This window comes from Dreissena polymorpha, chromosome 1 (genome assembly GCF_020536995.1).
Source record: "Dreissena polymorpha isolate Duluth1 chromosome 1, UMN_Dpol_1.0, whole genome shotgun sequence".
Classification (NCBI taxonomy): Eukaryota; Metazoa; Mollusca; class Bivalvia; order Myida; family Dreissenidae; genus Dreissena; species Dreissena polymorpha.
The window spans coordinates 5913869-5936864 of NC_068355.1; the positions used below are offsets into that span (position 1 = coordinate 5913869).

Genomic DNA, 22996 nt, shown 5'->3' on the forward strand with positions numbered 1-22996 from the left:
ACACAAAATTTAACCATATATTAAAAGTTACTAAGTCAAAAAAGGGCCATAATTCCGTAAAAATGACAACCAGAGTTATGCAACTTGTCCTTTTACTGTACCCTTATGATAGTTTGCGAGTGTTCCAAGTATGAAAGCAATATTTATGATAGTTAAGGGGTTTAGTGGACCAAAACACAAAACTTAACAAAATGTTCAATTTTCTAAGAATAAAGGGCCCATAATTCCGTCCAAATGCCAGTTAGAGGTACATAACTTTGCCTGCACAGTCCCCTTATGATAGTTAATAAGTGTTACAAGTATGAAAGCAATAGCTTTGATACTGTAGGAATAAAGTGGACCTAAACACAAAACTTAACCAAAATTTTCAATTTTCTAAGTATAAAAAGGGCACATAATTCTGTCAAAATGCATGCCAGAGTTATCTAACTTTGCCTGCCCAGTCCCCTCATGATAGTTAGTAAGTGTTGCAAGTATGAAAGCAATAGCTTTGATACTTAAGGAATGAAATGGACCTAAACACAAAACTAAACCAAAATTTTCTAAGTATAAAAAGGGCACATAATTCTGTCAAAATGCACGCCAGAGTTATCTAACTTTGCCTGCCCAGTCCCCTCATGATAGTAAGTAAGTGTACCAAGTTTGAATGCAATAGCATTGATACTTTCTGAGAAAAGTGGACCTAAACGCAAAACTTAACCGGACGCCGACGCCAACACCGACGCCAACGCCGACGCCAAGGTGATGACAATAGCTCATAATTTTTTTTCAAAAAATAGATGAGCTAAAAAACGCTTTAGTGGTCTTGCTATGTCAATGATGTATTAAATGGAGCTAAAATAATTTATTTCATTTCTTTACCTTTCAACATCTTGCACTTGACATCCTCCGTTCAATGCTATATCAGTAAACTGTAAAGTGTGACAAACATAATAAAGCAGAATATGCATATGAATCTGACTATACACAGATCCACTAACATATAAATCATATCATGTTTGTCTCTTTCCATTTTCGAACGATACTCATCTTAAATGCATTAACTTTGTGAGTACCGGTAGACTAACTCTGATTTCCCAACACTGATTTCCGTGATGCACATTCACTGTGAAGATTTCTAATAAATATTTGTTGTTTTTATCTCAAACTTTGTATTTTGCGTTAATAATGACACACGCATTAAATTATTCCGTAATAACCATATGATATCCGTTGTTAATTTGAATGTTATTAATCATTTTTGCCACTCATCGCAAATTTCTCGTCTGCTTGCCGCCATCTTGGACGTGTGTAAAAACAGGCGTTTACAATGGGGATACATCGACTATATTCGGTATCCTCCGCAATATATAGAGAGATGTGGATAGCAATGTAAAATCGTATTCGGCTAAATTCGCGAACAATACGTAAGTCAGTTGTCGTTTGGCGACGACTCGACAAACCCGATTGGCCCTCGTTCGAAACTATTGCTAAATTACATTGTAATCTTATTGGCTTTATTGGGAAAATGTTGTCTTTTTTGGGGAAATTTTAATCAAATTTTTAGGGAAAAACAGCATTTTTTGCAATTTGGAAGCAGCCGATATATCGGCTGTAATTTTGGGCAAAAAAATCACTGACAAGAGAGGTTTAGGTATACAAAAAAAATCCGGGGAAGCATGCCAGGATCCCCCTACAATGACCTAAGATACTGCCTCGGCTAAAATTTGGGTCTGGCTACGCCACTGGTCTGGAATGTTAAAATACAGAACCACTTATAATATTCAGATTTATAAAGCTATATATCACTAGCAAGTGTATTTACATAAAACAAGTTGAAGACTATTGTATAACAATTGATGTTTTTGGAGAATGATGTACATCTTTTTTTCTTATAGTGACAATATTTTTTTTACAGCCCAAGTTTCAAATACTTCAAGATAATCTGATTTCTAAAGGTGATTGCTATCTACTAACAGCCAAAGAAAATATTAAATAAGTAGAATATGCAAGTTTACAACTGGTTAAGTATTATTTAAGCCAAGCACAATACAGGTACAATGGTACATTTAATAGAATTATATTCCAATACAAAATGTTGAAAACTTTTGACAAAGCACATAGCTAAAGTCATTAATTGAACTTTATATATTTTTCTTTTTCCAAATACAATGATAGGTATGAAATATTTGTGTGTCAACTTTATACGTGTATTGTTGCCTTCATTCATTGTAATTTTGTTTACTTTTTTGATTGATTACAAAGCACAGTAGCAAGTTTCAAACCATTTCTGTTAAAATGAAAATAATTCTTTATGAACAATTAAAGAAAAACATGTATCCAGATGACATGAATAACGTCTTTATGAAGGATAAAAACTCCCATTAAAGTTTTAACTTATGTAAATATAATTGTAAACAAGACTATTGCCAAGCTATTAAAGTCCCCTACCGGCTCCACCATAATCAGAATATTTATTCTTTGTTGCCATAGCAACCAGAATTTTTGACGTAGGAACAAAATGAAATGATGTGCATAATGTCCAAATTGCCATCTATCCATATTTTAAGTTTCATGAACAAATATTAAGAACTTTACAAGTTATCGCAGGATCCAGAAAAGTGTGACAGACTCACAGACTGACAAACTGACGGACAGATGGACTGACAGACACACAGAGTGCAAACCATAAGTGCCCTCCGGTGAAACCGGTAGGGGACTAACTAGAAATGGCGTGGCAGAGGCCGACGCGTATCCCTACGCCGCATGTTTGACCCAGGGGTGCCCCAGGGCCATGCATAGTTGAGATTGAGTGTATTGTCATAAGAGAGGTTCAGTATCAATTTGAAGTAAATCGGTGTCGAAATGAAGAAAGTTAATGTAAACAAGGGCTGTTTGTACAACATGCATGCCCCCAATATTGGCTCAGTTGTAGTGGCAGCCATTGTGTGAATACGTTTTTTGTCACTGTGACCTTGACCTTTGACCTAGTGACCTGAAAATCAATAGGGTTCATCTGCCAGTCATGATCAATGTACCTATGAAGTTTCATGATCCTAGGCCTAATTATTCTTGAGTTATCATCAGGAAACCATTTAACTGTTTTGAGTCACTGTGACCTTTACCTTTGACCTAGTGACCTGAAAATTAATAGGGGTCATCTGCCAGTCGTGATCCATGTACCTATGAAGTTTCATGATCCTAGGCGTAAGCATTCTTGAGTTATCATCCGGAAGCCATTTTACTATTTCAAGTCACTGTGACCTTGTCCTTTGACCTAGTTATCTGAAAATCAATAGGGGTCATCTGCCAGTCATTATCAATGTACCTATGAAGTTTCATGATCCTAGGCTTTAGCATTCTTGAGTTATCATCCTGAAACCATTTTACTGTTTCGAGTCACTGTGACCTTGACCTTTGACCTAGTGACCTGAAAATCAATAGGGATCATCTGCCAGTCATGATCATTGTTCTAATGAAGTTTCATGATCTTTGGCCTAAGCGTTCTTGAGTTATCATCCGGAAACCATCTGGTGGACGGACCGACCGACGGACATACCGACATGTGTAAAACAATGTAACCCTCTTCTTCGAAGGGGGGCATAATAATAACCTAACAAAATGAGTGAAAATCTCTGATCCGGCCCCACCCCAACCCCCATCACTTTTGACCCAGGGGTCAGATCAAAATTCCAAATAATGCAGGGTCGCACATATGCTCATAGCTACCATGTGTGTAAGTTTCAAGGTTCTAGTGCTAATAGTGTAGAAGGAGATAGAAGCCAGAACAGACGGACAGACAAACGGCGGAGATAACCACAATATCCCCAGGCTTTTCAAAAAGCGTGGGGATAAAAACTCTCAAGCTTGGCTACCACACCTCAGATTCTTTGCATCACTGCTTTATAATTCATCTGATCTAAAAGTACTGATTTTATTTAAGCTGGTTAATGAAACAGCTCAATACATGTTCCCTTAGTGCAATAAAAATGGTACCATTAAAATGTAAGTTCAACTAATTTTGGATCAATAACAGCTCAGAGTCTCCAGTGTGCATCAATAACAGCTCAGAGTCTCCATTGTGCATCAATAACAGCTCAGAGTCTCCATTGTGCATCAATAACAGCTCAGAGTTTCCATTGTGCATCCAACTTGTATCAAAAGCTAATGACTGAAAGCATGGTTTAAATTTTTGGTGCCCTGTAAAACATATTTAGATACAAATTTACAATTGTTAAAGAATGGCCTATTAATTAATATTACAACATAATAAAATCTTTTTTAAAGTTAAGAATAGTCCCAAAAGAAATGCATTCTAATATAATGTTGTTAAGTTTAAGCTTTTTTCCCATTTCTTTATAGTACTGGTAAATTGAAATTTCCCTTTCAAGGACAAATTAATGTGCTTGATTAAATCAGGTTTATCAAAACAACTTGCTCAATCAACAGAGCATTTCTGTTGTAATGTTTCCAAAAACTAAGTGTCCGAAAACTTTAGAGTAATTATGGTTTTATCTTAATAGTTGCTGTGATGTAGTGTACATGAAGTCTGTCTAGCTATTGGGAGATCCAAGGGTCAACTCCCACTGTATAAGCTATCTCAAGATCTACAATATTCGCTACCCCAATGACACTAAGAGCAGGTTTTACCCAGGGAACAGTCTCAACAGTCTCAATAATCAATAAGCTTTTAATGGAATCATCTAAATTTAATTTCTTTAAACTTAAGTCTTAGTTGTGATCATTTTCAGCATTAAAAATGATGCTTTGTCATAGTTTTTTGTTTGCGCTGAGGGATCCGTGTATTAAGGAAAAAATATCCATTATATAATTAATTAATACATTTGCCAATTGCATTAACAACCTTAGAATTTTCCTAGCTGTTATTTATAAACGAATGTAATAAACCTGCACGCAATAAATTTCTATGTCAAATAAAACTAAGAAGGAATAAAAATGTCACCTTTGTTATCTAGAATGTTATCTCTTTGCAGATCTGAATATCAGAGCTAATTTATTGCAGTGAAGCTAAAATACACTGTGTAAATGAAGAGATCATATCAGACAAATATTAAGACTTTTTATTTGGGAGTCCTACATAATAACAAATTTGTCTCAACAAAATGATTGGGTGAGACTGTGGAAATGATAAAAGTAAATGGGCCGTGCTCTGTGAAAAGGGGGTTTAATGCATGTGTGTAAAGTGTTGTCCCAGATTAGCCTTTGCAGTCCACATAGGCTAATCAGGGATGACACTTTCCCGCGGCTGAAACTGGATTTTTGCTAAGAAGAATTTTTATTTAAACAGAAAATATCATTAAGGTGGAAAGTGTTGTCCCTGATTTATCTGTGCGGACTTTATGCACATGTATTAAACCTCCTTTACACAAAACATGGCTCAAATATTTTCAAGAAAATCTGCAAATGCAATACAGAACAAGAGCTGGACACATCTTCGGAAACCACAGTAGTTATTCCCTTCTGACTGAATACTTTGGTCTTGTATAAATACAGCTGCAATAATTCAACTCACAGCTACTGAAACTGCAAATAGCTGTTTGAGCTGTATAATTCTGTAAGGATAAAAGCTTAAAGATTGCAAGACGCAATAGTAAAAATACTCCACAGAACAAGACTGGAAAATAAGGATAATTTGACTAGATAATTGTGATTATGATGACTAAAGTCAAGCATAACTGTAAACATTACAATAATAGAACATCTCTCTTTAAATACATGTATATGCGAGAATTTTAGAAAATGAAAGGTTATTATGAATTTTTAAAACGACAGGTTACAAAATATAATTTGCAGAGTTTTTTCAAAGTTTAACTTGCAATGTTTTGCAAGCAGGAACAGACTGTACTTGCAAAACTGTTTTTTTTACTAAATGTTGTACTTTGTATTGTTATTAAGCCCAAGTCTCACTATTGCCGGTAGAGCACCAATCCATCCCGGTTTGCTAACGCCGGTCGACCGGCCAGAACCGGGATGATTCGTAATTTTTTTTAAACACGGTCACACTATTTCCTGGTTGAAGCTGGTCAACAACCCCGCAGAGTCCCGCACTAGCTACAGTTTATCCTTATGAAGCCCCGGCAGAGCCCTGGTAATGCCCAGGTGAAAGCCGGCAGCGTCCCGGAAGAGCCCCGGTATACCGTACCTCCGCCGGCACTCACCGGGGCTATACCCGCATCAGACCCCGGCAGAGCTACGGAAACGCCCTGGTTTAACTCGGTCATCACCAGTAATGCCCCGGCGGGGCCCCTGTGAATGCCGGTGTTGTCCCGACAGAGCGCCAGTTTACCTATGTACCGTTGCTTTACCGTGACTCTGCCGGCATTTACTGGGGCTCCACCAGGGCACCACCAGCGACAACCAGGGCGTTGCCATAGCTCTGCCAGGGTCAGTATGGGCCCCGGTGGAGCTACTGTGCCGTCCCGGTTGTTCCTGGTGCAATCCCGGTTGTTCCCAGTGCTGCGCCGGTCATTGCCGGTCCTTCCCGGTGACTCCCTGTTCATCCCGGAGGTATTAAATATTTTAATACTTTCCCGGTGGAGCCCCCGTTGTCCACGGTTCATCCCCGTAGAGCCCTGGTTCATCCCGGTAGAGCCCGGATCACGCACCAGGGCTCCACCAGGGCATCATAGTTAGGAAAAATACTGGGATATGTCTGGCTGAAGACTTTGATTGATAAGCAAACTTAATTTTAGTTGACTGCAAGTTCACTCATATTTCTTTTTAAGTTAGGTTGACGATATTTACTATGTCTTATACTCTCATTAACACATATCAGCATAAGTACAGCAATTTTTTTTGCCCAATTGTGAAAAGTACCGGTACCAGCCCAATTGGGAAAAAATACTGGTAGTGCGAAAAAAACTGAAATTTGGAAAATTTGCGCTGTGAAGTCTTTATATTGGGAAGTAAGCGTATTAAAAAATTTCTCCCAAATACTTAAAAATTGATATTAAACTAAGAGTTGTCAATATTATATCAGTGATTTTTTTTTGCTCAAAATTACAGCCGATTTTCGGCTGCTTCCCAATCGCAAAAATCCACGTTTTTTCCCAAAAATCTGACAAAAATTTCCCAAAAAAAGCCCAATTTCCAAAAAAAAATAAAAAATATTTTTTTTCTTTTTTTAAAGAAAGAAGTCTCTTATGACTTAATAATGATTTCTTAACTCTAGATCTCAACATTATTTTTTAAACATCCTACAAAATATACAACTTTAATTTAGTATTTTTTGTAAATAAATCATTCCTAAATTTGCCACTTTGATTGATTTAAAAAATTTGACCAGACTCCTTTTCTAGAAAACCCCCTGAACATGCACTTAAAAACAATATCAATTCTGTTACTTATAATCCTATTTATAATGCTTATTTTTCCCCAATTTCATGGTTTATCGCGCTATTTTTCCCAATTTCACGGTTTATCGCGCTAATTTTCCCAATTCAAATGGCACAGGCTGTAACAAATTAAAGCAAAAAAAATCACTGATTATATGCTCTTCAAGCCATAGAGCTGAATAGGTATTTAACTAACTTAATTTTGCATTTAACTTATAAAAATATATAAAAAATATTTTAAAAAATGAACCTTCAAATGGGTTGTTTTTTTGGACAGCAATTGGGAAATTTGTAGTTTTTTCCAAATTGGGAATGTACTGTTTTCTGGTATGTTATAAAAACAGAAAAAAATAACTGAAGTAGGGCAATTGCCTAAGATAAATAATCACAAACCGTTTATAATGGCTGTTTACTAAATTTAAATTAAAAGTCAGATATATAGCAGCCCCGTTATGTATGCATCATAAGTGGTACCCTACCAGATAAGTCAATTTAGTGGGGTGATTTAATCACCTGAAAAGGATACTTAACCATTCAAACTGGTGTGATTAAGAGACTCTCTGTGCCTGTTATCAGTAACTCTGTCTTAAACAACCACACCAAGTAGCTATTGTACATTGTATGATTTAACAGGCTGTGAGAGAATACAATGGACCAGCATTATTATGGGATTTGGGTATTCACACCATTCCAAACATTATTCAATAAACCACATTTCATTTATTTTTAAATATTGTTGCAGTGAATTAGGGGGACAATTAATTCATACATTCTTTCCACTAAAATAAATTTCATAAATGCATTACCAGGCAGATCTGTGAGAAAATATTAGTAACATATCTTCATTTTGTCATTCATGTTATATTTTTATATCATTATCAGTGCTCTATGACAAAATGGAAGGGCGCCCCGCCCTACTCTTCCAAAGCCCCGCCGTGCACTTCCGAGGCCCCGTCTGCCCTTCCATTAGGCCCCGTCCTGCCCTAATATATATTAAAAAATAACAAATAATTTTTTTTTTTAGAAAATTAATATTATAATTAATAAATCTTGTATTACATTGATATTAATTTATTACTTATTGTAGACATTTTATTTGCATGGTTTAATTAAAATGGAACCATATATTCTTACAATTATTAATAATATAAAAATTAATATGCAACAGGGAGCACTCGCGCTTGAAAGTGCCCTTTTGACAAAATATTGGCGCAATCAAAAGTGCCCTTATAATTTGACAAAATAGCCCCCCCCTTGCCCTTTTCAAACTCTAGCTGGAGCACTGACTATTTCTTAGTAACTACTCGTATCAAAATGTTCACTACATATCAATAAATCAGTCATTGGGATTATTGAATAACAGCCAAAGATTATGGAATGTCAAAATGTTTATGTACATTTTGAATAAAGACATGAGGCAATGTTGTCCTTTTAGCAAAAATCATCAAAATGCACACAATTAATTTACACACATTTATTAAGTTGTAGAACTTCTTTAAAATGGTGCATGATCCAATACAGATAAGCCTGTCAAAATGAAGGCATGTCTTGTAACATGCATATGCAATCTGAATCCTTCACATATATCCTGTGATATCAGCATTGATCGACAACGCCTATCAATGGTAAACAAAATATCCATGCAACAAGTAACTTATAACTTGTAGGGAAAAATTTACGGTGTGATTCACTAACACTAACCAGGTCTAAGAATATTAACTATAACTTAGTGATATTTTTTTGGTAAAAAAGAGCAACATTGACCTTAAAACACAGCTAGATCCTGCACAGGGGGATCATAAAATGTGCAATTACTTAACCCTTTCAGTGCGGGAACCGAATTTTAAAGGCCGTTGCAAACAGTTTGGATCCAGATGAGACACCACAGAACGTGGCATCTCATCTGGATCCAAACTGTTTGCTATTCTGATAGTATTTTTTTATTTTTTTTTTAAGAAATGCTAATTTTAGAAATTCAGCAGAAGACATTGTAGCAGACGACAAATTTCCCAGCATGCAAAGGGTTAATACTAAATAATAAAAGCTTGTCACTGACTGAATGACTCACTGAGTTTTTTTAATGTTTTCTTTATCATGTTATCAGTAAGTGGACTGAACCATTATCATACAAGTACTGTTCAATCATTTAATCAATATACAATGCCAGAACAGTTCTGGACATGGGTACTTGAAACATTTTTTTTGTCCTTATATATATATATATAATAATATTATATGCTTTTATACATATATAAGAAACAACACACAATTTTAAGTACTGTAGTTCTAGATATCTGTATAGTTAAATGAGATCTTGTCTACATAGTAATTTTGTCTGTTACTTATGGTTTGACAAGTATATATGATTTTTAACAATAAGCATTACATTGAACCTCTTTTTATTCCTGATAATCAATATTATCACAACCATCATTATCAATCCTATAACCACTAAAAGGCACTTTCATCATGATCATCCTTATTATCATCATCATCACCACAAATTTAGACATGAACTATGACAGAACTAAGTAATGGTTAATAAGCATGTTTACATAATTTATAATTTTATTCATTCATAAAAAAAACGTGTACATTGTAAACTTAACATTAAATGAGTAATAAATTAAAAGTTATCTACTCGTTTTACTGTTACCTTATCTTTCTTCTTTTGCTTGTGATTACTTTCCATGACTATTATTTAATTCCATGCATGATTCTGAGCCCAGACACAAACGTTATTCCTAATGCTAAACCCACGCTTCACAACATTATGCTTGTCACACACTTTGTTTACATTTGGACATTTTCTAATGTGTTTTATTCCGCCATTTTGTATAAACCTCTGGTGATCTAAAATTCTCTAAATAATTAATCCAATATAATGACACGCTCTGACCCGATAGGAATTTATTTTGAAATCACCAGGCACAATTATATTTTCAAGTTTCATTGAACAATAATTACGGTTTCGATTCATCAATTCGCCAGTCCAGTTCGTAATATCCCGCTGTGTATTTTGATTAGCCGGTCGATCTATCACATTTCGTCGGATTTACCTGTGTTTAAAACGACATCAAAGAGAGGTCGCACCGCTTACCTGTGAAATAATTTTCATCATACTAAGGGATACAACTCCAATAGAATTAGACGAAATGCGGATGAATTGCGGCCGCTAGATATTGCAAAGACTTATTTTAGGTCTTCGGATATTGCAGCCTTTTGATAAGTTATCGCCCTGTAAAACGCCAGCTCAATCCCACGTCCTTAGATGTCCTTTCGATGGTCAGCTTCTAGAAGCATATTTAAGAGTCGATTTGACGCATCTAAAGGGCAGCGTTTATGGGTTACCAACTGGTTGTTATATATGCGTGATAGTTGCCCATAGGGCCTTCTATGGCCCACATCGATGTTCGTAAAGCGACTTTGTGCATTCGAGATACCAATATCAACTTTGTGTCAGCCAAGATCCTGAATCTCTAGGTACTCTTTATGTCCCGCTGTCCAGAATCTCCAACGTCCAGTCGCAAATGCATAATCTTAGCGATAATGATCAGATAAGGGACACCAAACGTGTTGGATTAAATGGATATGTCTTTAATCGTTGGCATGGATTAGCAATACTTGGTATTCGCAATACATATCATACTAGGGGCACCGCTCATTTGTAGTACAAATAACTGTTTCTTATTAAATTTTAAACGAAATGCACGTATAGCATAAGTGTTGGGGGTAAGCTATGTTGCAACTGCTCCATACGTCATGGGGGTGGGGACATGATATGTCTAATGCTGATCCGACAAATATTTATTTCAATAGGAAACAAACTAAATAGCTGAAACACTGGATCTAAAAAGCTTCAGTAAAAAACATGAATACAATTAGAAAAAGAAAAAAAGTAACCCTCAAATGGGCTCGAACCACTGACCTATAGAGTACATGGAGTAAAAGTCTATCGCTTAGACCGCTCGGCAAACCATCCTAGCACAATCCTAACTCAATGTTGGGTGTATTTAATACTTTATATAAGGAATCCTCGTAGTATCACAAAATATAACGACAACAAAACTCTCTAAATTATTCAATCGTTTCGCATTGAAACGCTGTATAATTTTCAGTTTTTTAAATCGTCAAAATATGCATATAATGGCTTTTTTAGAGCATTGTAAATATTCAGTATAACTGTTTCTTCATGAATATCAAAATTTGCGAATGTGAAACAATTTTTTTTCATTCGGCCAATTTACCAAAACGTGAAAAAGCCCTATTAATTACGAACTTTGAACACACACTGGGCCCTCAGTTAATGATACCTCAGGCCACGGAGTGTATATTGAATCTAGAGTCCGTGCTCAGGCATTCCTTTTAGCACGTATGAATTCTCGGACATTTTGGGCACTAAGGGCTACTTGGACCCTGCATGTTCGCAGAAAACCCAAATATACCCAGATCGCACAATCGCAACACGCATGTTGCTTGCTGCATGTCTGATATATAATATTTTACTAGAAAAACGTTTTTATCTTCATTTGTTAGAAAATCATAAGGGGTATATCATCTATATTTTAAAACTTAACAAATCGTATAACATTAAACCCACGACATTTGAAGATTTGAATGTCCCTTTTTCGGGCTGGGTTTTGGCAGGAAACTTTTGCATCAAACATTCAATGTCGTGGTCATTTTCGAATGTCGTATCGTGCGTAGCGTTTAGTGGCATGTGTCGATCTAACCCCCGTTCTCACATAGCTGCGACTTTACGACGATCATCTCGATCAAGCCAAGATCTGAAAAAAAGGATCAAGGCCGATCGGAGTCTAAATCGAGCAATTTGGCAAATTATGGTCGTCATTTCGACCGTTCTTCGATGCCCCTACGTCAAACGCTTACTGCGTTTACTGCCGCGACGTTCAAGATCATACTACGACGATAAGCAGAGCTTTTGCTTCGCTTTTACTACGATCATGAAAATCTCTCCACGATGCTGCCTGTACGATTACGGCGCTTTAACTATGCTCTTTGTACGACTTAACACCGATTCTTGTTGGCCACGATCCCGCTACGCATGTTTTGAGCATGTTCAAAATAAGCCTGGCGAGAGCGTAGAGCTCTCCGATCATGAAGACTCTACCGCGATCATACTGCGCTTATGAAGACTCTTGCGATTTGTCACGATCGGTCACGTTTTCTGCCACGCTTTGGTCGTAGTAGGAGCGGCGTCTATGTGTGAACGGGGGTAACAAAACAATTTTACTATATTCAATTTGGCGCAATATATATTATAACCGGATTCTGTAATGGACGGCTAGCTTCACACATATTTTACTTTTGGGACACTATTGAAGAGCGCTCGCTCACACATTCATAACAAAGCCAGACGCACTATTTTTTTTAACCGTTCATTCAGCTTAATTAAAGAATATACCACTGTTCAAATTCAAAACCGAAACCAAACCTCAGTATATTGATTGCATATTCAGTAAATTGATGAGATCCTTTTGTTTATCAGGAGCACCTTCGATTGTTCAGACAATTTAAAATTAAAACAACGATTTGTTTCTTTAAAAACAGAACCAGATTCGTTATAGTCTTAGCCGGTATGGTTTCTATGGTGACTTCTACAATTGAGTAAACACATTATAATTTTATTTTTATATTCACCAAAAGAGATATATATATATATATATATATATATATATATATATATATATATATATATATATATATATATATATATATATATATATATATATATATATGCATCTTTTTGTTTTGCCTCTTCTGTAAAGTCATCAAAACGATTTTCAATAATTGAAAGCCTGGTTTCAACTAAAAAAGAGCTTGTACCTGATGACGTTAAAGTTACGCTTCCTTTTTAAAGATTTGATTTGATACACCAGTTTGCTCTTGTGCGTTCCTTTTCATGACTGGCTTTTACACAATAAGTAAAGACGTCTTTCTAGCAATAATAACATGAGGATTGCCTTAACGTTTTACACTCTTCTCGATCATTTAGACGGATGCAGTCGAGTCCGTAAAAGTTTAGATTTTACATTTAGATCTAGATTATTTCAGAAACTAACTGAAGACACATGGGATTAACCTTACTCCATATGTAGCTGATCCATGTTTTTCTTAAATATGTCATTTTGCGAAGCTGTGAGATAGGGTCCAATTGACGTTCCCAAACTTTGAATTTGTAGGGAAAATAATTTCGTAATTACATTAAATTATTTGTATCTACGTGTGACAAAAGATGTCCATTTCCAATTTCATATTCTATGCTATTTTCTCATCCCTCATCAGGCAGTGAAACTATTGCTCGCAACGCTGAATTATCACCATAGACGTGTATCGTGGGTTTTGTGTATTAGATTGTCTCACAACCTACATAAAATTCGTATGAAAATTCTCCAGATCCTTAGCGTGAGGACGAAAATCCATGTCGATGATGTCCCAAAATCGACGACGACAGGATAGTATATTAATTACCGGATGTTTCGTTACGGGCACCTGTTTATCCGTGGCGACTTGCTTAGCAACAACAAACAAACGAATGCATTCCGAAGGTTAATAGAACGCTGGCATTAAGATTCCCATGGTCGTGTAAAACAGAACTTTAAAATGTCGGCCGACCTGGAGTTGGGCGACAGCCGTGTTGAATTCATTGCGGACTACGTTATAAAAACAACAAAATGCAAACCGGACAAGTTCACGAAAATGTACAGCGCCGACGAGACGAAACAATTGATCATGGAATGGTTCGAGAAACCCGATCTTCAGTCGCTGGTTATTGTCAGCAATCCTGGAGGATCTCTTACCGCTCAGTATGAGTGGCCATCCAACCCAAAAGCGAAAGCCTGTTACTTTGTAAAGAAATCAAGGGAAGCTCTCCCCAAGGACGTCCCTTTCAGACAGGCGGTGTTGTATGGGGATCTCTCATATTCACCACTGGACCAGCTCTCTGCATTTGTTGATGAGGTATGTTAAGTTATCAATTCATTGAACGTATTGAAATTTCGAAATTGTTTGGTATTATCAACGTAGATGTATTTTGTTAAAACAAGTCCTTTCAAAAACGAAAAGATTTGATGCTTGGCAAAGGTCTAAGTAGGAATCTTACTCTTGGTTCAGCCCCGCTCAGTGTCACCCCACTGTAATCTAAATATCTTAATGATATACTTTAAATGTAATGCTGAAACTCTGACCGAAAATACCTTGCAACTTCCAAAGTGGTAGTCAGACACCCTTATAACATAACTTAAATGCCAACTGGACTGGAACTCTTTACCAGACAGTGTAGTGACTTGTACTAAAATTGAACAATTCAAAAGTGTTCTAATTAAATCGTGCTACTAACATTTAACATCAAAGGGCACACACCACACCCTCGATAAGTTTTGCTCATAAGTGAGCTAGTTTCGAGTACCATACAGATACAGATACAGAACCCAGAACTTGGGAGAAGCAAGGCTATTGAAAGTGACCAAGCTTATTTCACTAAAATCCTCCATCATAATGTTTCAAATCCCCAACCACTACAGAAGTGCCATCAACTTCATAAGCAGGTTCATCATGGCACCTGTTGAAACCATTACTCAGACCCATTTACATATTCACATTTTGTCTTTCCCTTGTCACCATATTACAGTTGAGCTCCAGCAGGGTATTGAACCCTCGACCTCCAGAGTGGTAGTCAAGACACCCTAACCATTTTGCTAAAGATCCAGAAAGGCTGTTTGAAATTACCTTATTCCACTACACTATGTGTATGTGAAATAAAACTGCATAAAATAATTATTTTGCTATTACAGTTTGACCTTTAAAACTATACAACATGTTCAAAGATATTTCAACGTCAACAAAGATCTGCAATTCATGTTTAAAACACGTGTTTAAACAACGTCAATAACACAAAAACACTTAATGCCGAAGGGTAACCACATACAATTTTTTTTTCTTGGAGTAGCTCATGGAAATTTCACATGCTTTTTTTTGGTGGTTTTTACAATTTGCGTGGTTCTCAGCAATTTTCTGTGTACATCTTCCTTTTTTTCAGCCATTCAGTTTTGGACTAATATGGTATGCAATATCAGAACTTGAAACAGGTTTATTTAGAGCATTTCTGAATCAATACGTTGCAGGCTGGGCCTTGTAGGGCCTAGGTCGCAACAAGAGAGGATAATCCAACTGTGAATTTATAAGTGCAGTCCTGATACAGTTGACAGTGGTCGCGCATACAACGCTGTCACTAAGCTTGTTTATTAACTTCTGTAGAATTTATGAAGGTAAGGGTCAGTACCAGAACCAGATGGCCAATAATGAATTCAAGACTTTAGTGGATGCTTCTCTGGGTATACATCTGTCTATGATATTCTGTTCAAAAGTGTTGCAAAAACATGTATATTTTTAGGTGCTGGTACCACTTTTGTCAAATGAGAGGAACCATGATCATTGGCCGAATGTTGTTTCCAAGGATGTCACGCGACATGTTCACAATTTGAAAGGAAATGTCTTTGTTGTTTCTGGACAAGCCAAGGGGAAAACGCTCCTTCCACTACCTGTTGGTGCTGAGAGGGTGCATGAAATTGAACTTGATGGGTAAGTTTAGATTTGAAAATATAAATCATCTTCTAATTATTATTCTTCTGTCAGTTTGTTTTTATTTATAGATGGAACTTTGCCTCAAATGTCCATATGTTTTTAGTGCTGACAGCTTGGACAGAGCCCTCATTCACACCATTGAATCCATGGTGATTGAATGGACTCACCAGATCCAAGATGTCTTAAAACGAGATTCAGCTCAGCCTTTGCTTGAAGGATTGAACCCCACACCCTTTGTGGAACTCGAGTTCTGGAAAAACAAAGCTATGAACCTTGAGTGCATTTATGAGCAGGTAAAGTTTCTTTTTAAGTCTCAATGGCATCCTTTGATAGGTTCTGTACTCAATCTTTAAATTGTATTGTTCAAATTTACTTTTTACTTGTGAATTAATATGTTTCAACATATTCAGTATTAACTTTAAATAATAAAAACAAGCTTGGAAATTTAAGTCATGGGCATCTAAGTGGGAAATCAATGGAAGTTGGAGTTCTGGTTCTTACTAGGAACAGTTTGGTGATGTTATGATCTATTGTAGCTCAGAGATCCCAAGGTCAGAAAGATGGCTGAACTCCTTGAGAAGACTGGGAGCAGCTACTTCCTCTCATTCAAGGACATCTTCAGGGACTGTGTTGCAGGTGAATATTCACGTTGAATCTTATCAAATACCCAAGAGTAACTTGCTGTTTACTGTTATCAAATTATTTAAAATATGATATTTATCTTAAAACGCTGTGCTAATTATTTTTCTTTTTTTTCTGTCAGCTCTGACTGAAGCACAGGATATCAATATGTACCTGAAGCCCATGCGCCACCACTTTGAGGACTATGAGCAGGCTGAGTTTGATGACAGCAAGAAGTTCTTTGGGCCCATGTTTAACGCCTTGTGTCTAGTGTGGGCCAACTCTGAGTACTACAATACTCCAGCTAGAATCATTGTCCTTCTGCAAGAGATGTGCAACATGATCATTCAGATGGTTAGCTTCTTATTTTCGGCTCATCTATTTTTTGAAAAAAAATTATGAGCTATTGTCATCACCTTGGCGTTGGCGTTGGCGTCCGGTTAAGTTTTGCGTTTAGGTCCACTTTTCTCAGAAAGTATCAATGCTATTGCATTCAAACTTGGTACACTTACTTACTATCATGAGGGGACTAGGCAGGCAAAGTTAGATAACTCTGGCGTGCATTTTGACAGAATTATGTGCCCTTTTTATACTTAGAAAATTGAAAATTTTGGTTAAGTTTTGCGTTTAGGTCCACTTTTCTCAGTGAGTATCAATGCTATTGCATTCAAACTTGTTACACTTACTTACTATCATGAGGGGACTGGGCAGGCAAAGTTAGATAACTCTGGCATGCATTTTGACAGAATTATGTGCCCTTTTTATACTTAGAAAATTGAAAATTTTGGTTAAGTTTTGTGTTTAGGTTCATTTTATTCCTTAAGCATCAAAGCTATTGCTTTCATACTTGCAACACTTACTAACTTTCATAAGGGTACTGTGCAGGCAAAGTAATGTAACTCTGACTGGCATTTTGACAGAATTATGTGCCCTTTTTATACTTAGAAAATTGAAAATTTGATTAAGTTTTGTGTTTAGGTCCACTTTATTCCTACAGTATCAAAGCTATTGCTTTCATACTTGCAACACTTATTAACTATCATAAGGGGACCGTGCAGGCAAAGTTATGTAACTCGGACTGGCATTTGGACGGAATTATGGGCCCTTTATACTTAGAAAATTGAAAATTTGGTTAAGATTTATGTTTTGGTCCACTTTACCCCTAAAGTATCATAGATATTGCTTTCATACTTGGAACACTCAAAAACTATCATAAGGGTACAGTAAAAGGACAAGTTGCATAACTCTGGTTGTCATTGTTACGGAATTATGGCCCTTTTTTGACTTAGTAACTTTTAATATATGGTTAAATTTTGTGTTTCAATCCACTTTACTTCTTAAGTATCAAGGCTATTGCTTTCAAACTTCAAATACTTTCATGCTATCATGAGGTTACTGTACCTGGCAAGTTGAATTTTACCTTGACCTTTGAATGACCTTGACTCTCAAGGTCAAATTATTAAATTTTGCTAAAATTGCCATTACTTCTTTATTTATTGATTAGATTTGATTGATACTTTGACGAAACTACTCTTACCTGACATACCACAATAGACTCCACCCAAACCGTCCCCCGTGCCCTCCCCCCCCTCTCCCCCACCTCCCCCCCCCCCTAATTTTTTTTTTTTTAAGATCATCTCACAAATGACCACCACACCCTCACACTATACCCCCACCCCACCCACCCCCCCAATTTTTTTTTTTTTTTTTTTTTAAGATCATCTCACAAATTACCACCACACCCTCACACTATACCCCACCCCCCCCATTTTTTTTTTTTAAACGGTTATGTTTGAAATACCGTCCAACCATCGCACCCAAAAAATCCCCCCCCCCCCATCGCCCTTCCCCCACCCCACCCCCCCCCCCCCGCCCCCCGATTTTTTTTTTTTTTTTCGCTTTTTTGGAAGATAATGTAATAAATGTCCACAACCCCACACTATACACCCCTCTTCACTCCACCCCTCCCTCCTTTGTGATTGAAAATGAGAGTCCCTTCACCTTTAACAAGAAAATAGATGAGCGGTCTGCACCCGCAAGGCGGTGCTCTTGTTTTAATAATATGCATATTAGAATCACACTTGCAGTATGATTTTTAGCATTTAGAAGCTTCTGGAATTAAATTACATTTATGTGTATATTTGTTGTAAACACAGGTTTTTATCAGCCTATAAAAGAATATCTAAAGGCTATAGCATGTACATTTTGATATTTGAACAGTTGCCATTGCTTTGGAACGAAGCCCAAACTTTGATCTTTTACATAAGAAAGTTCATATTGATAACAAATCAGGACTGGTAATCTTAAATGAATGCATGCAAGAAGACAATAGAACCTTCATATCAATACTAGTAATAATTATGATTGTTTTGATGACATATTGACTGTGCTTGGTCCAAATTTAAAATATTCAAAATGATGATCATGGTTGAGTTGAGTTTGAGTGTGATGCTGTTGTATATTCTTAGCATTTCTATTTGAAAGATAATAATTAGGGATGGCATCGAATACCAATATCGGTATTCGAATGTTCGCAAATTCATTCAATCGAATAATCGAATATTCGCATAAAACGGCTGGATTGATTTTACCTTGTTATGTGTTAATTTCCATTGGTTTGTAAGTTATATCCGTTTGCTAAATAACGTTGCTATCTAAAAATTGTACGCTGTCGAGTAATACTATGACCGATACTGTGATCGGGCACAAATAGAATGAAAAACATCGTGTCATAGAATTTTATTTTTTATTGATTCCACAGATTTGTAGCAGACCGCGCATATGTAAAACTAAGTTTACACACATTACACGTTGCAGAATTCTTATCCGTAGACCGTGTAAAGTATTCCATACTGCAGAAGGGGCTGGTGGCATTTTCAGATTTGAATTATGATTCCTTGATGATTGTTTAGTTTATATCATCTGTTCCTTTTGAGTAATTCACATATTTAAATGTCTGTTCAAACTGTGAATACAAAAACTAAATTATTATTCGCAAGTAAATTGAAGCCCTTAATTGGTACCTAATTGACAAACAACAGTTCGGGCCCTTTCTTATAGTAAGTATATTGCATTGCGCGGTTTGAGTAATTCACACATTTTAATGGCTGTACATACTGTGATCACAAAACTTAATTATTATTCGCCAGTCAATTGAAACCGTAAATTGGCACCCCATTGGCGAAAACAGTCGGGGCCTTTCTTAGCGCGTGTATATTGCATTGCGCAATAAACACTGATACGGGCCGCGTTATCAGTTTGACACGAATAACGTCACGTCAAACATGTTACTCCCAGGTGATTTCGGTTGCTTTTTAGTAAGCGGTTCGCAGGTCATTAAATATTGGTGAAATTACGTTTGGATAAAAATGCGAATATGTGAATATCATTTTTATTATTTGAATGCTGACCATTCAATTGAATATTCGAATAATTTTGCCATCCCTAATAATAATGCCACACTCTACTCCCAACGCAGTGACAAAAGTTTGTGCACTCTATTTGCTGAACACAATATAAATTCTAAAAGATAAAGATAGAACTTTTTCCAATGTGTAATTACTTAGGACATTATTTGTATATTGTTAGTAACATATGAATACCTAAAAAGCGTATATAATTTATATCAATGTAGGCAACCACTTTCTTGGAGCCACATGAGCTATTCAAGGGTGAGGTAGAAGAGACCATTGCCAAGGTACGCAAAGCATGTGATGTTCTCAAGGGCTTCCGTGAAGAATACGAGGTGCACCGCCAGAAACTTGACACCTATTTCAAGGATGGCAAGGAAGAGAGAAAGTGGGAATTCGCCCCGGCTCTTGTGTTTGCTCGCTACGACAAGTTCTGTGAGCGAGTTGAAACTGTCAAGGTTTGTAAATGTCATTTTAAGATAACTTTAAAAAACTTATAGCTTGCACTAAATGTGAAAATGGACCTGAACTTAAAAACTGTCTTTATTATGCCTACTGTTAATATTATATATATTATTGTATATTGGTTTTCTGATGAGTTTCATCAAATATATACTATAGGGTCAAGACTCAGGTCACACCTACAGGCAATCAAATGATTTCTGTAGAGTTATATTGCAAAATAATTTAAAGACAACCACTGCACTCTGAAAAACACAAGGCCTGAAGGTTTTTAATTATTATATTGCTGTGGTTCTCATAGCACTTAGTTAAAAAAGCCCCAGGGGTAAAACTGGCCATGCCATAGGGTCAGATTTTTCATTGTTACATCTTGCTACATATTACTTCATGCAGAGTCTGTGGGTATTTATCACATCTGTGACATATTCTAGTTAATCTTAGTCTTTTAACTGCAACTGGGCTTAAAATAAATATATTTTTACCAATATTTTTTATTATATTGGTGCAAATGCTGATTTACAACACTGATAACAAGCATAAACACACATTGATATAAACACACATGATGTTCCTTCTACAAGACTGTATCTTCTCACCAGGAACTGATGGAGTCTGCGCTGGAGTTCATGAAGCTAGAGAAGGTGGAGCTGGGAGGTATCAAGGGCAAGGTGCTCAGTCAGCAGGTACTGAACATCTTTGAAGAGTTTGGGGTCCACTACAAGGTCTTCACTGATGCCACGTACGACTGTCTCAATCCAAATGACCCGGTATGGAGAAAAGTAGCCATCACATATCTTGAAGACAACAAGATTTTAGATTTATAAATGGCCTTATTTATTAAATATATAAATTCTACATTCAAATAGGCTGTTTTATGAAACAAGATATTTGTGAAATACTAAGAACAGCAGTATGAACCAAAATAATGTAAAATCAACTGTACTACAAAGATTGTACAAAGAGCTGTAACTAATTTCACAATGACTGCTTCTCTATTTAATCATTTTGTTTTTTCGTTTATTTAGACATTCATCAACCAGTATCACAAGTTCAAGGAGATCGTGGAGGACTTTGACCGCAGACTGGCAACCATTATCTGCCAAGGCTTTGATGATGCCGGTGGTCTGGAGAGCTCATTTAAGGTTGGCATATAGAATTGACCAGTCAATATTGGATTATAACCACGTCTACTAAATCAAATGTATGACTAAAAACGTTTATAGTACACAGATGTTTGATTAGGCGTCTCCATCAATCAGTGAATTAGGGGCGTTTCGAATGTACATTGTGAAAGTAAACCTGTAGATGTTATATGGAAGATTTTTCTTATTGTGCCTGTTAATATCTTGTTTACTTTTATTAATTCTTATAAATTTACTGCAATAGATTTGTAATGTTTTTAACAAAAACAGTTCAACTTGACACTTTGTTTTGTGGTTATGATAATGCATGCAATAATTGTACATCCTTCTGCTATTAAAGGAAATACAACTTTATTCAAAGGATTGTTTAACAAACATTTGCATGACGTAGTTATACTTCTGCACATTTCCAGCTGCTGGACATCATGGGCTCCCTGCTGGACCGGCCACTCATCAAGAAGGACTTTGAGGAGAAGTACCCGATCCTGGTGAGCTCAATGAACAAGGAGCTGGACATTGCCAAGGAGATCTACGACCTTCAGATGCAGGTCAAGGCAGAACGTGGCAAGGTTCCTATCCATAAGAACATGCCCTACGTGACCGGCGGGCTGAAGTGGGCCCAGGAGTTACGTGAACGAATCAGCATTCCAATGAGCAACTTCAAGCACCTGGAGCACCCGTATGTATTGATGCTTTTCATGTTATGGAAACTAGATTTATGAGTATTTGTTTTTTAGATTTGGAGATGTTTTAATTTAACTTTTAGAATAAAACTGTCCAAATTGTGAAACTAGAAAAAAAAGAAAAAGAAAACATAGTCAATAAGTTTATGAGTTTAACCATGTGTAAAAAAGAATTTGTTTCAATTTAAAAATTAAAGTCCATCCCTAAGTTTATTTTTGGATGTAATATCAGTATTTCTTGACCTATCAGTGTTTGTATTTTTTACTACCAGGTAATAGGATCTTCGTGTTACATACGAGTTGTTGGTTCCTGTTTTTAATTGTGTTGCTTTTTTTTCATGTCTTAGGATGTAAGTATGATGTTCATAATGTTGAATTGAGTGTTACAGATGTATGCAATTGCATGTTTACAATAATATTTCTTGCAGCATTAAAAAACATGATGATATAAAATCTTGTTGCCAAGAAAATTTTCATTAGGATCTCTTGTTGCTTTCAGTCAAACAACTTGGTCAGTACATGTGATAGATTTCAATAGACAAAAAAACTCTGTCAAAATATTTGTTTCCTTTCTTTAAGTTTCTTTTTCTGAGCTTTGTTTGCAAAGAGGTTGATCTGAAATTTCCATAGTTATACTTTCTCCTAAAGGAGGTTTTAGAACTGTTGTGTTTAAATTATGTTTTCGGATTTTTAGTTGAATTCCCGTGTGTTAAGACTGATTTCGGTATTACTAGAAGCTT

General features: G+C 36.3%; 2 protein-coding genes across 2 annotated transcripts in view; one reads left to right on the top strand and one right to left on the bottom strand.

Annotated features, from left to right (window-relative positions):
- The window catches only part of LOC127869321 (tetratricopeptide repeat protein 28-like), a 138486-nt gene extending 128109 nt beyond the window's left edge, over positions 1–10377 (bottom strand). Inside the window, exon 1 of the mRNA XM_052411787.1 lies at positions 9991–10377. Within this exon, the coding sequence (XP_052267747.1) occupies positions 9991–10026 (36 nt within the window). The 5' untranslated portion in view covers positions 10027–10377. The remainder of the gene's footprint in view (positions 1–9990) is intronic.
- Positions 10378–13868: 3491 nt separating this feature from the next.
- Positions 13869–22996, top strand: part of LOC127869329 (dynein beta chain, ciliary-like) — a 44527-nt gene continuing 35399 nt past the window's right edge. The window contains exons 1-9 of the mRNA XM_052411826.1: positions 13869–14315; positions 15748–15935; positions 16042–16231; positions 16475–16574; positions 16702–16913; positions 20194–20427; positions 21031–21198; positions 21457–21573; positions 21987–22252. Of these exons, the coding sequence (XP_052267786.1) occupies positions 13959–14315; positions 15748–15935; positions 16042–16231; positions 16475–16574; positions 16702–16913; positions 20194–20427; positions 21031–21198; positions 21457–21573; positions 21987–22252 (1832 nt within the window). The 5' untranslated portion in view covers positions 13869–13958. The remainder of the gene's footprint in view (positions 14316–15747; positions 15936–16041; positions 16232–16474; positions 16575–16701; positions 16914–20193; positions 20428–21030; positions 21199–21456; positions 21574–21986; positions 22253–22996) is intronic.